General features: G+C 37.5%; 1 protein-coding gene across 1 annotated transcript in view; it reads left to right on the forward strand.

The window, feature by feature from the left end:
* Window positions 1-13,302, forward strand: part of LOC133983018 (chromodomain Y-like protein 2) — a 28,613-nt gene extending 15,311 nt beyond the window's left edge. The window contains exons 3-7 of the mRNA XM_062421933.1: window positions 3,502-3,719; window positions 9,389-9,561; window positions 9,656-9,866; window positions 10,017-10,160; window positions 10,249-13,302. Of these exons, the coding sequence (XP_062277917.1) occupies window positions 3,502-3,719; window positions 9,389-9,561; window positions 9,656-9,866; window positions 10,017-10,160; window positions 10,249-10,407 (905 nt within the window). The 3' untranslated portion in view covers window positions 10,408-13,302. The remainder of the gene's footprint in view (window positions 1-3,501; window positions 3,720-9,388; window positions 9,562-9,655; window positions 9,867-10,016; window positions 10,161-10,248) is intronic.
* The last annotated feature ends 1,382 nt before the right edge of the window (window positions 13,303-14,684 follow it).

Genomic DNA, 14,684 nt, shown 5'->3' on the forward strand with positions numbered 1-14,684 from the left:
AACATGACAGGAAATTACCTGCATATAACTGATTTGGTTTATATTATGCACCATTATCTATTTGATGGATACTTTATTTGATTTCCATGATGAGTGTTTCCTGCTGCGTGATACTGTAGACTTTATCATTCATGAAGACAAGTCTATTTTAGCATCCACACTTTCTGTTGAAGCCTGCGCTGACACACAGCTCTTAAAGCTCCTACAGTGGTTCTTTATACGGAAGCAGCTGATAACACCTTTGAATTTCACTCCTGGGTCACAGTCCAGAGACTGCACCTCTATAGTTAATCATTACATACATTTTCAAAAAGTCATCTCAGCTTGTTTAACAGAAAATCTAGATCGTAATGGAATTGAATTACATATCAGCGGTAGAATTAACATGGAATCTTCTCATTCTCACTCCTCCATAATACCTGCTGTGGGATTTTTGCTGTTGCTGCTGCTGTGGGTGTCAGAAACCTTTAGTGCTCTGTTCTGTTACCCTAAATGTACAGAATGTGTGCACATGGTCTTGGTTTGGGTTTTTTGTTACTTCTAGCAACTTCACTCATGTAAGTCAATGTATTTAACTTGTGGTTGTGGTTTAGGCACACCAGAATATGAACATGAAAACTGAAAGTCCCATAATCTACCAGCTGTTCACTCAGTTAAAAGCACCACAACTTAATTAGTGATTGTAAGACCTCATCAGAGAGCTTCTCTATCTGATAACATTGGGGCCACCAACCAAACCTAATGGCTATCACTCTGTCAGCTATTATGGATACTAATCTCCTAATCCTCGAAAGACTACCCTGCTCACCTCATTCAGCTCTCTCAGCTCCATCCATTATCCCGCTACACTGGCAGAGGATGTCTCTGTGACTGTCAACTGGTAGCAAAATGTGCACACAAGGTCACAAAATCAGATGTAGAAGAGCATTGTGAATATTCGCTAAAATAGTAGGAACAAGAAGGTATCAAATCTCATGTCAGCTTTAGTGAATTTACAATATAAGCAAGATTTTGAAATTCGAGATGCCTGTTTGATTGATTATGAATGTCATTAAATGTCCTCATCCAGTTTTGCTGTCTCACCACAGAAGAAGAGTTGACATATAAGTGATGTCAATCCCATCTTTTTTTAGCATAAGGATCAATGATAGTCTGCAGGAACACAAAAGAAAGTCTGAAATTGTGAGATTGGATAATGAGTGAAGACAGGATGTTGCAAATGTTAATTTTGCCACAGTAATTGTCATGTTGAACAGTGTGACAATTAGCTAGCTACCGGTACCACCAGTAGCACAGAGCATCCATTAATTTTCCAGAATTGTCAAGCAGTTTTGTCACATGTATAAAGATGTGTCAGTGAATGTTCTTTGGCTCAGGGAGCTGCTCATCCTTAAACAGTTTTGAAGCACTGTCTGCTACCGTAGGAAATCTCATCTATCCAAGCTGACCTCTGTTTATGGTCTTCCGCTGTATAATTGAGTTAAAACAGGCTCTTCAATTTGGGAATCACTGTTAATCAAATTTTGTTTTGCGGAGTCAAAGTCTAGATGATTCTGTTAGAGGAACTACTGTAGTTTCCAATTTCGAAAATGCAAGTGTAATTTGAATTGTTGTTTGTTGGATGATGCCTTGTCACAATGTCATCTAGCATTTAACATCTTAAATGATTGGCTTGATGGATAATTTCTAATAACTCTAAAATAAATGATTCTTTTACACCTCCATGGGTTTTCATAACACTAGAAAAAGTTACACCTGCCTTTTCCCCCCCATTTAGTCTATTTCCACTAGTGACCAACTCAAAGGTCAAGTTTTACTGATTCTGGAGGACTGCCTGCTTCTGCCTCTTTACTGCATAATTCATCTTGGAAAACACACACTGCTAAAACACAGACCGAGGCTCTTATTTTGTCTCAAAGTCTCTACTGACAGCAAAATGTGAAAATGATTTTTTTAAATGTCAGACTCACCTGCTGTATTACAGACCCAGTTTTTAGTGTTTGTTGAATTAATATTTTCATATTTCAGATCATTGGCTTAAATGTTTCTGAGAGAACCCATGCCTGTGTTTTGGAGTGATGTATGAATTATTTGCAGGTTATTATTTTATTCCACAGCATCACTAGATTATCTCAGATAAGGATGCATTGCATAACTTGTGATTCTTTCTTCTGATTAATTCAGCGTATGAAAGTGTACAAGTGGGATTCTGTAGCTCAGGTTTTATCTAATAATTTTAGGTGAATCAAAACAGCTTTTTGTATTTAAATAAATGAAGGTTTCTGTGTGGTCTAAAAATGATGTTGACACTTTTCAAATGTGAAACTTGGGATAGCAAGAAAATTCAGCTGTGTGTTGTGTGTCAAGAAAACTTGAAATTCAGAGAATCCCACTACAGCTCAGACATCCAGCTGAGAGAATACCATCAAATGACACAGAAATAGGTGAAAGCTATCTTGGCACATTAGTAACATGCTTGCCAGATGTAGATGTTGAGACAGAATTAAATTTACTATGGAAAAAAGCTGTTCAATGATAAGTTAAAGCACTGCCGAAAAAAGGTACAAAGGAAAATTCCTACAAATAACAAACAACAGCAAACATTTGAGCTGCTTGAGGAATATACAGAAAAACGTCTGTCTCTTCTTGAAGACATACAGTAGGAAAATATGAGGAAGGTCATAGTAGGGTTACACAAAGAAAGGAACACATACACCTCTATAGGTCAAAGTAAACTTGTCCATTTGCTGAAATAACTTATTTTGGTTACATACACACTTGGGTTGAAATGTAAAAAAAACAACAAAAAAAACACATTATGACAGTATGACAGGTCATAGTGCTGCGGAGCCAGTGCTGTGATGAGGGCCAGCAATTTTCCTCCAGCTGTCACTCAATGAGTCATTACACTCCAGACAAGTTGTCTCCACTGTTCCGCGTCAGATACACAAACATGCTGTATACCAAGTCAAATCAAGCTCTATAGGGTTTTAAGAAGTCTCTTCATTTAACCGTATTATATAAACCACTGGTTCAGATAATACTTTCTTGAAGTAAAAATGAAAGTCAAGGTTTAAACTTTATCCCCCTGTATTGTGTTCATTGTAAACAACCATCAGATTTTGCAGTGCTACTTTTTTTTCTCCATTTGATGTTTATGCGAAGTCTGTGACGGATACATTTACCTTGTAAAAAAAAAGTGGTTAAAAATATGGTTAACCTCGAGATTTGTAAAAAACCTGTCTTCTCACCTGAGTTCTTGTGTTAGTTCTCCTACAGACTGTTAGGAAGCTACAGTATGTCTGGCATCCCTAAATCTTTGCAATGAAACAATTAAGTGTTATTACAGTTGAAGTCATGCCAAGACCAAGGGTGTGATTATAACTTAATGTAAACATGCAGCTTTTAAATGAATATTTCAGCTCATGTTTTTGGTGTCTAATATCCTGACAAGTCTCAGAAGACTGATTGACCTGTTTTGTCATCCCTCCTCTGTGTCAGGCTCCCCTGTGGCCAATGGCAAGATGCATCTGCCCAGCTCAGTAAAGCGGAAGCTGGCTGAGGAGAAAGGCTATGTGTTCGACAAGCGGCTCAGGTACAACGTGCGACAGAGCGAAAGCAACTGTCGATTCAGAGACATTGTGGTCAGAAAGGAGGAGGGCTTCACGCATGTCCTGCTATCCAGCCAAACAACAGACAACAACGCTCTGACACCAGAGGTTAGAATGAGAAAGTATACACAGCTACATTCACTGTCCTAATGCTTATACCTGATCTCTGGTATGTATCACGACCTTCATTAATTTGATTGTATCTCAGTTGCCATGGAGTTCTGTTAGGAAAAAATAAATGAATAAGGTTTCCTCAGTAACTGCTGTAGAGATGCCTGGGAGCTATGCACTAACTCCCCAACTGTTCCAGGGGAGCTTTTCAGTAGACAACTAGAAAACTGTGGTTTTATTTGACAGCTGCCAGGTGTGAAGATGTTCAGATGCATGAATCCAACACAGGGCATTGCTTGTGTGTGTGTCTGTGTGTGTGTGTGTGTGTTCGTTCGTGTTCGTTCAGCTAAAAAGGCAAGAAGATAGGTTTTGGGCTCCGTTCTCTGTCTCCTGCTTAACAAGATTTCTACAAGTGCAGTAATTAGGGGTACTATGTAATCCAGCATTATGCCATCTGATGTTATTGCAGAAAAATGTTGAACTAGTGAGGAAATTATGCATATAATGATTCATAGAGGAGAGCAGTATGTAATTATTCTTGACAAGAACTGGAAACAAATTTCATATGTTCTCTGCTTCTTACTATGTAGACATACAGTAACACAGATAGACAGGGATAGAGATGGCTATGTTGGAGCTAACTTTTCAGTTTTGTCCAATTAGTGTCAGCTAATTTGGCTCAGACAGACTGAAAACTGTTGGCAAGAAGACTTAGTGATGGCTAACATCTGTTTGTTTTTGATGTGAAAGAAATACAGTATGTAATCAGATTTTTAAATACCCTAAATGCAAGTAGAGCAATATTACGCAACTGTGTTCATCTGTCTTTACATGTATTTACATTTAATACAGGACCATCATCTAAATACTGAATTACAAGGCCAGATCTATTCAAAGACATGTTTGTTTACCTTTAAACTATTACATAACTGGAAAACAGTATTCAGTTTTGTAGATTTTTAATAAATTGCTGTCTTGCCATTTCTTCATAAATAGTATGTTTTGTTATATTTTGAAAAGTACTTTTGATTAGGTATGATGATATACTAGCTGAGTCTACCCTACAGATATTTAGTGCACATAACCTGAGCCAAGCAGGGTTCACAGGGTTTTCAAATGTTTGCTCACAGTCTCCTCAGCAATTTGTCGATCACCTGTGAACTCATGTCAATCAAATCCCCCTCCCACAAAATCAGCACCTGGCGGCTGCATCCTAATGCAAGAGTTGTGTTGGAATCTATCATACATCACTATGCTGACAGGGATGTGGGAATGTGTGGGAGTTTATAATTTGTCATATTTTCTTTGATATTTGACAATATTGGACCTAACGATACAGCTCTGTTTTTCAGAGGAATGTGTTCATGAGTAAACTGTTGCCCCTGTCACAATATGCTAGAAAGATTAAAAATGATGTTTAATAAGTGTGGAACATGTGCATCTGCTGTACTGAATTTAGTTACATGGCTCTCTGCCCTGATGCTGTAGCTTCTTGCACTGTGATGATCCACTTTAGTCTTGGCTGCCTGCAGGGATGTATGAGCCTGTGATTGGTTGCTCATTTCCATATTTCAATCACCTTCAATCTGGTGATTTGTTGCTCATTGCCACACTTCAATCAGCATCAAGCTGGTCCATTGATAATTTCTACAGATGTATTCAGTAGCTTGCACAGTCCAGCAAAAGCTTTCCGGAACTGCAATTATAAATGTTTGCCAGCCTGCTCCTTTTTAGTCCCTTTTATGGACTGCTGTGCCATTTTATAACTTTCAGTTTAATTTTGTAAAGTTGTTATTTGAGATTTACTGTACCACATTACAGGGCCAGCCATTATATGTTAAACTGTCAAAATGACAAATGTCTTTTGGGATTATCCATCAACACTCTTTAAATTTAGCAAATGATAAAAATCACAGTTAATACAACTCTTGCTTTTGATTTACATTGACTCATTACTATATATATTACCGATATTGACTCGGCACAAATAAACTGAAAAGACCATATTTCATTCAGGGTTATATTTGTAATTCATTAGTACTGAAGCATTTAAAGGAATAGTTTGACATTTTGGGAAATATGCCTTGCCAAGAAGTACATGAGAAGATTGATACCACTCCCCCTTTACTGTACTATTTCAATCCTTTGGACAGAGCCAGACCACTTGTTTTTAGTCTTTATGCTAAGCTTAGCTTACTTGCTGCTGTTGATAGCTTCATATTTAGCATACAGATGTGAGAATGGCATCTATTTTCTCACCAAAGTCTTGGAAAGAAAGCAAGATATTGAATAATTAATCTAAGCACGTCATCAGATCAGACATCACCAGATTGTAAATGTATAGGAATTAGTTCATTCTTAACTTATAAAACATTTTCAGTCTGTAATGTCATCATCGATCATGAATGTATTAGTGAGGTTAGTGACAGATAACGACATGTATCACAATCATCCACCTCTGGTTCAAAAAGAAAACTAGATTTTCCTTCACTCAGGCTGCAGACTTCATCTCAGATCTTCCACAGGGGGCGGTTCTGGCTTTGATACGGTGTCATGTGCACAGCACTCTGTACTTCACAGACACTGAAGTGGCCTAAACTGTGTGTACACATGTGTGTGTACTTTCATGTGTGACAGTAAGCCCGTAAGCTGTGGGCTTATCAAACGGCTCTGATATCTCCTTCCCTGTCTCTAGGTCTTTGAAGCTGAAGGAACAAGAGAGTCTATGGATGTGCTCACTGAATGGCTTTAGCTGAAACACCTTTAAAAACATCCCTGTACATTTGTCATCCAAAACACTCAATGCTTGCTTTAAGTGAGGAAGTCCCCCAAATCATGAACTGGTACATTTTCTGACACATTTCAGGCCTCACAAATTATTAACTTTCTGCTTCTGAGTATACTGCCAAACAAGTGTTTTTGAACACCATTTGTTTTTCTTATCATTTTATCAAGCAATACCCTAACTATAAGACTCCTGAAATTATCGGTGATAACATATGAGTGAAAAAGACACATTTATGACTTTTTAGGGAATCTATTTGGAAATTACGTAGATCCTGATCTGTGGTATATCATATTGTCTATTTGTCTCAATAAAGAACTAATTCATTAAAAAAAAGTCCAAATCTTTTTCATTGAAGGCATTCTGATTTGTGATAGTAGTATAACACTAGTGATGGCTCTGGTCTTCGGAGCTAAAAAAGCAGTGTCCACATGTACTTTCTATGTTGCATTTCAGTTTATGGATGCAAAAATTACACTTACACTTACGTGCAAAAAAACCCCCAACCCAATAATAAAAGTCTTATGAAATCAAAATGCATTTGAAATCTGTGAAGAATGCTAACTGAAAAAGGCCCTTTAGACCTTCTTGGTTTTAAAAACACCGTAGGAGGGCTGTGGGTTTGAACCCACCAGGGGACTTTCTGTGTGGAGTTTCATGTTCTCAACAGGGGCTCTGGCTTCCTCCCTCAGACTACTAAAAATATCCAGTTAAGTTAATTGGTATGAATTGAATGAGTGTGAATGGTTGTCTGTCTCTATACTATATGTTAACCCTGTGATTGACTGGCGATCTGCCCAGGGTATACCCGCCTCTCGTCCAATGTCAGCTGAGATAGGCTACAGCTTCCCCTAGCGAGGAAGGAGATTAATGATAAAGAAACTTGATGGATGGAAAATATGTGAGACCTTCCAGTTAGATAGATTCCCAATAAAATCAACTTATAATTCACTTATGACTTATAGACCCTTTCATGGCCTACGTCACTGTGATGTCACGAATTTAGCTGGAGGCAAAGTAGTTGTGGTGACAGTAATAATATGTCAAGGAAGAAGCTGAATTATGAAGTGATGATAATAATCTTCTTTTGCTTTTGCACTTTAATTTTAATAAATATTTGTTTTAAGTATACTCTTGTGTTGACTCCCACCTTGTCACATACCAGAGATAGTTTCTGCCTAGCCTATAAAGCTAGGCAGGTGATACAGTTTTAGTATGGTAGGTGAGGACGGCAGTCTGGCAGTGAGGAAGCTGTTGTCTTAAATGGAGGATTGGAGGTTTGTTTACTTTGTCTAGCCGCAGACCACTTTGTTGGACACTTCTGATAAGCTTTGGTACTCATTCTGACCTCAACATTTTTGTGTACTTTGGGTCAGGGGTTGAACCTCATTCCATCCTGACGGCATTCCTAACTACTTTGTTTACCTCACTGTCTTATACCATTTGGAAATTCATCTCAAAGGTGCAGGAAAAGCCATACAGCTATGAAAGAGTGTTGTCATGGCTATTTACTTGCCAATTTACACACTCTCTGTTTTGATGGGTTTGTGTATTCACCCTTAGAAGTGCTCCTCAGGATCCAAGGTTACGGTATTTGGTCATTCATTGATAAGGATGTATGTGATTGCCATTCTGAGATTATGGGGAAGAATTGTTCATTCTGAATTGAGGAAATGTAACCAAAACCAACTGACTTTAACAACTTTGCATTGTTTCAGATGTCAAGGTGGAACCTTTTATCTTAAGAGTATTGGTGTGATGCCTTCCCACTGTCTCAGAGACTGCCTTCTGTTGGCTGAGAGCAGAGGGTTGTTAGTGTACTATGGTTCATCGACCCTGCCAAGCCATTAAAGCTTGCCCATGGAATCACTCTTTCCCTTCCTTCTGCTGACATCCACCCTGCATCATCTTTGTACAGTTTTGTACTTTTGTGCTCTAAACACCTTGTTTTGTTAGCTTTAGTTTTAATAAATAATACTTTTGCTTACTTTAGTTTAATAAATAATATTTAAGTATGCTCTTGCGTGGACTCCTTCCTTGTCACTCTCACAGTTTGTCAAAGTATTCACCCACAACTTTTCTTTGATGTTGTTATTTATCCCAGACTACAGCCAATAAGAGTACCAGCTGTCAACTTACAGTCATGTTAGTTGCCGCTGGCAGGAAGGTTATCAAGAAAACAAGCTAGGCAGAAATTTGTCATGTAAACATTTAACTTGGACTCTGCCACTGCTCAGAGTGTAACTTTAACTACTTAACAAAATCCTCTCAACAAAATCTTACTGTTTTCACTGAAAAACAGCATTGCCTTTCATTTTTTAAATTCAGCAGAAGAAATGACTTTTTTGAAGGAAGTTGTCATTCCTAGGGAGCATGCTTGCTTTAAAGTCACTTGAAACAGTTACTAGAATGTCAGCCAGTGAATACTATTAACAACGCATTCATCATTACTTTTTACTATTTATAATACCATTTAATAAATGCCACTATTTGTAATGGAATGTGGTTTGACTACATTTTGTTAAATGTGTTATTGTTGCCATGATAAAATAGGATATATTGTCAAACAAGAAGCATTTGCAAAAAGACTGAAGAAATACGTGGGACTAAAATACACTGAATATCCGTGGCCCCTCAATTAATGTCTCTTAACTGGCTCTGGCTTTGAGGTGCATTAGTTGAACCATTTGTATTGTATTTGCACTTTTCAGTCTCCATAAACTATCACCATTTCAGGAATGGGAAGTTCAGTCATTATTTCTGTATGTAAACAATGAAAAAAATCAGACATAATTGAATATCTTTATTTTATCTCTTTGTTATTCAGTGCTTCTTCATGTGTCAGGTAGGTTTATAATACACATATTGTCTTTCTTTTTAGATCATGAAGGAAGTGTGTCGAGCTCTGGGTAATGCAGCTGCTGATGATAGTAAATTATTATTGCTCAGCTCTGTGGGGACTGTTTTCTGCAGCGGCCTGGAGCCGTCCTACCTGATAGGGCGTCTATCCACTGACCGCAGAAAAGAGAGCAGCCGCATAGCAGATGCTGTACGGTAAGAAGGAAACTCTCCAATATAAACATAACTCTCTTTCCACTTGCCATTTGACTTGACAGAGTAAGTACTAATAGCTTTGTAACTCTTCTAGGGACTTTGTGTTGGCATTTATCCACTTCAAGAAACCTATCGTGGTGGCAATAAATGGGCCTGCTCTGGGCTTAGGGGCCTCCATCCTGCCCCTGTGTGATGTGGTGTGGGCCAGTGAGAGGGCCTGGTTCCAAACTCCATGTGCAGCCCTCCATCTCACCCCATCTGGCTGCTCCTCTTACACCTTCCCCCAGATCCTGGGTGTAGCTCTGGTGGGTCCCAGGAATAACAAGGCTTTTGGCAAAAGCTTACTTAATCTAATCGGATTTCTCTTATAATCTTTTGCTTTCAGATCTTCAGATTGGTGACACAGTGTGAAAAAAACGTTCTTAATTGTTCCTTTTTTCTGTACCAAATGGCAGGCCAACGAGATGCTGTTCTGTGGGAGAAAACTCACAGCTCAAGAAGCATGCAGTCGAGGTCTGGTGTCACAGGTCTTTTGGCCAACCACATTTAACCAAGAAGTGATGCTACGTGTAAGGGAAATGGCATCCTGCAATGCAGTGGTAAGCCCTGAGCTACGAGAGCCAGAAGTTAAACATTTTCTTGAATATAACCAAGTGACCCTCTCCCCTTTCTGTCTGTGTTTAAAAGGTTTTAGAAGAGTCCAAATGCCTGGTGAGGAGCATCATCCTGTCTGTTCTAGAGGATGTGAATGAGAAGGAGTGTCAGATGCTGAAGCAGCTGTGGTGTTCAACCAAAGGGTTAGAGGCACTCTTCAGTTATCTGCATAACAAAGCGTATGAGAAGTGATCATCCACCGTTATCTCAAACTGAAGGAAGTTGCATTGAGGGCATTTGTTTGAATCCATCAGCAGAGGGCAACCTGGAGTTGAGTTTGCTTTCTTCTCTACCAACAATTCCTTCATGATCATCTTTTGTAAAGCAACTTTTTTATTGGACCCATAACCGTCCAGATGTTTATTCTCTGTTTAAGAAGTTTAAGAGAAAAGGGCCAAATGTGCATTGCTGAAATAAACACTGAAGGAGGTTCTCGAGGGAGGTACAGAGTGTTTCTGTACAAATGTGAGACTTAATCATCAGGATGTATGAAATCAATGTATGTCTGATAGCACATGATAAAGTTATGATAATATATATTAATATATATTTATTTAAAGTGTGTCAAAGAGTTGCTTTCTGTATATAAGATGCATTTTTCAGGATTTCCTTTTAGTTGCTTATTGTTTTGAGCTGAAGTGTAAACCAAAGTTTGCATGAGGACATGGTTTCTTCCTCCTTTTAAGATGCACATTCCATTCTCTCTGTTTTGACTGAAGAAAACTGTTAGAAAACTGCTCATAAATGTTAGCAAATCAAAGCGGTTGTCTGCTCAAAGCATGTTATCTCATCAGTTAACATAAAATGTCATGTCAAAAACTGACACTTGTCATTGTAACTGCATCACACACGTCATTGTTCATAATGCAAAAGTCAATATTACATAGAATAAACATCTTGTTGTTCAGCAACATCTTCATCATCTTCATCATCTCACTTAAGTACATAATCACCAATAACAGGATTAAAATGGTCTGATGATATTCATGAAATATCTTCATTCTGTAAACATCCATATGTCTTTAGTTATTTCAACCTGCAACAAAACAGATATGGCAAGAGGTTAATTTTTAGAGTTTTATTTATACACATAAAATCTCAGAAGTCAGGATTTTTCTTTCAGTGGAGACTTCTTTCACTTTGGAATAAACCTAGTAGTTTTTGCAAATCAGAAAAATAAGAGTAAATTGAGGTCTCATGTGAATGCTGTCCATTTTTAATCAAGTAGCATTTTGGACTAAGTACAAAATGACTTCAGATGATTAAATAAAGTAGCGGCTCATATCACATGGAAGGATTAGCAATGGATTTCATCATTTAGTTTTGACTACGTTGTAGCCGTACATGCAGTATTGCGGTATGTCATTTTCAAAATGTTGGACATAACACATTTATCACCGCAGATCATTATTTTTTCAAAATGTGATTTGTTTTTAGAAAAGAAGGGGCGAAAAAATCATATGATCATGTTGGTATTTCTTGACAGTCATTTGTGTATTGTTTTTAAAACACACAGAAGAGATGATTCTTGCTTTGTCCTCAAGTAAAATGCGACTGCACTAATTGTCAGTTATCAATATTGTGGAAATGCAGCTGTCGTGTATCTGGAGTCGATGTTGTCCTTATCTGCATGTGATGATTCAAGGTTTCAAGGAGTTTTATATTTTGGCGTGTATTATATTTAGGGATCTATTTTGTTTTACCAAAACAACAACAAAAAAATGTAGGTCTGTGAAAACTGTTTTTGTAATACTCAGAAGATATTTGTCAATTTTTGCAGTTGTACACATGCAGTACAGAAGATAGAGATAATATAGACAATGCTGTTTTGTGTAACTAATTGCATGTAAGATACTGTAAATATGAATGTGCTGCCTGTCACGATACCTTGGTATTTCAGGGTAGGTTTTGTACCATCATTGTAAGTATTGCTAGAAATGTTGCAGTTTATTTTTCTATTTATTTGAGATAACTGTTTGGATGTGCAGTGCCATGTGGTTTTCTTTGCTCCAGAGGCACCCCGACACTCTTTAGTTATACAACATATGTATATATAATTTCAAAACCAAAATGTGTAAACACTATTGTCACTTGAATGTTTACCTTTCCAATTGACATTCTCAGATTAAGTAGTTTTTTTTGTTGTAAATTATCCAAGGCATGTCAGATAATTGAATATATTCTGTTTTACTAAGGTTAATAGGTGTGAGCAGATGATTGATTAACACTTCTCAATCTGTCAGATTTATTTGAGGCCATTGCAGTTAGCATGAAGTAATTCATGGTTTGATGAAGCATTTTCCAAATTTTCCACAAAAATGGCACATTTCCACTTATGCCCATGAAAAATAACACCTTTGAAATTAAATCCTAGTGCATCTGATCTTTTCCAAACTTGCCAGATATATAATTAGCTACACAACAGTGATTCAGTCACAAAATTAAAAAGTGCCATGTTCTCACAGGTATTTTGGCGTGTTCATTAGGTATAAATAGAAGCTGTTGGGACTTTTCCCTACATTCACTTCTTACTATGTCGTCTGTTTGGTATGACGTTTGAGAAGGACCTGTGTAATGTGGCTACTGTAGAGAATCACTGAATGCAAATCACTTAGATCTGCTGAGCATTAATCACATTGATCCTTTAAGACAGGGGTCTTTATTTATTGATTTATTTATTTGAATTTGTATTAGATTCTTTTCAGTGTGACACCTGAGATTAAAAAAAAAAAAAAAAGCTTTTTATTACTGAATAGAAAAATTGTTTCAAACGTTTGGTTTCCGTTTTAGGCACTGTGTCCAAATTCCCACCTCAACGTGTTTGAAGTCTGTACATTTTGAACTAAATCAGGCTTGTAACGCCTAGTCATATTTCCTCCATTATTTATTACAAATTACAACAATTTTGACAGGTTTGTGTGAGTTTTTTGTCTTGTGTATCCACAGTATGTTTTTTCCCCATGTACAGAATGTGTATTTCACTATTCATGTTTCTCTTTCCCATATTGTCTCAAAGCACACCTTGGGGTGCCTTACAATTTTACTATCTGTCAAAGATTGATCCATATATTGTGATGGATAGAGTGAGTTGCTTCAAATAAAGACACAGTACTTTCACAAGGCGGTTTATGTTTTACATCTCTCAAAACACTAACTAGTCTTCTGGTAATTTTCCTGTCAGCTACCTTAACCTTACCCAAAACTCAGACCCTCAACACAACTTTCTGTCGTAAAGGGAAACAAATACATTTGAAAAAGAAACATTTTGTTTTGTTGTAGCCTTCTTTGACTATTTTGATGAAAACACTTATCCCAATCCCAGTGGAAAGAATTGCATGCTTATAGTTGTATAGCATATTAACACTTGGCTATGATCCATTCTTGTTCCTTTGGGAACAATATATTGTTAATTCAAGCTCAATGGTCATTTTACTTATGATTCAGAGCTTCCAACTGCATCAGTCTTCTCTCAGCAAATAGAGCTGGCTCAGGTGTCATCACCTGACCTAAATGAGAACATTGGGTCATGTGAGCAACACACCAAAAGTGCACACAGGAGGGGTCAAACTCCTTAACCGAGAGCCTGGCAGCCAACCTTTTTAAAACCACACATAATTCAATACCCATTTCATGATTATGCCAGCTTAAGTATGAGAGTATGATGGAGCACCAGGCAAGATGACATGATTTATTATCAGTATCACATTTCTTTCAGTACTTCCATGCTTTATATAATTCCTAGCGATATAATTACCTAGACCCAGATAAGCAGCATAAAATGGATGGATGGATTAATCATTTAAAAATGATTTGCTCAGTTAAGTTATGGGTTTGACATTTGTCTGTTATGAGAATATAAGCTGCCTTACTATTGTCGCTGGAAATAGTAACAGGTCTGATGGTGCTTACTTACTTAAACTTAACTAAAAGTGGGATTGTTTCGACAGTGGACTGTGCATGCAGGGGGCTGTTTAATCCTTTTTTGTGGAGTTTTAGATGTAGAACAATAGAGAAAAAAACATTTTAAACGTTACTAACTACAGCAGGCTCAAAAATGATTTGTAAGTCTTTAAGCCTCCCTCCCACCGACCCACTACTTGCTAACATGTTAACATGTACTACAGTTCACTCTAATGTCCAGCAATGACACCTGAGCCAGCTCATTTGATAAATGTGTTGCACTTGAAATCTTTGCATGTGGGCATTTGAGCTTAGATTCCCTTAATATCTTTACACTTTATGTACTATACATATATATATGCCCATAGAGGATGCAGTATGTGTTCATCCATCCAGTGTGGGAATGTCACCACCGCCACCCAATTTAAAAACTCTGAATAAAGTGAAATACAGAGATTTACCTGGCAGTGGTAGGTTTAATCAGCATCATGTGAACTTGTATGGAAAGGGCTTAAATGTAACACATCCATTTATATGCAAGTCGCAATGATGAGACACCGTAACAAAGC

This window comes from Scomber scombrus, chromosome 1 (genome assembly GCF_963691925.1).
Source record: "Scomber scombrus chromosome 1, fScoSco1.1, whole genome shotgun sequence".
Lineage (NCBI taxonomy): Eukaryota > Metazoa > Chordata > Actinopteri > Scombriformes > Scombridae > Scomber > Scomber scombrus.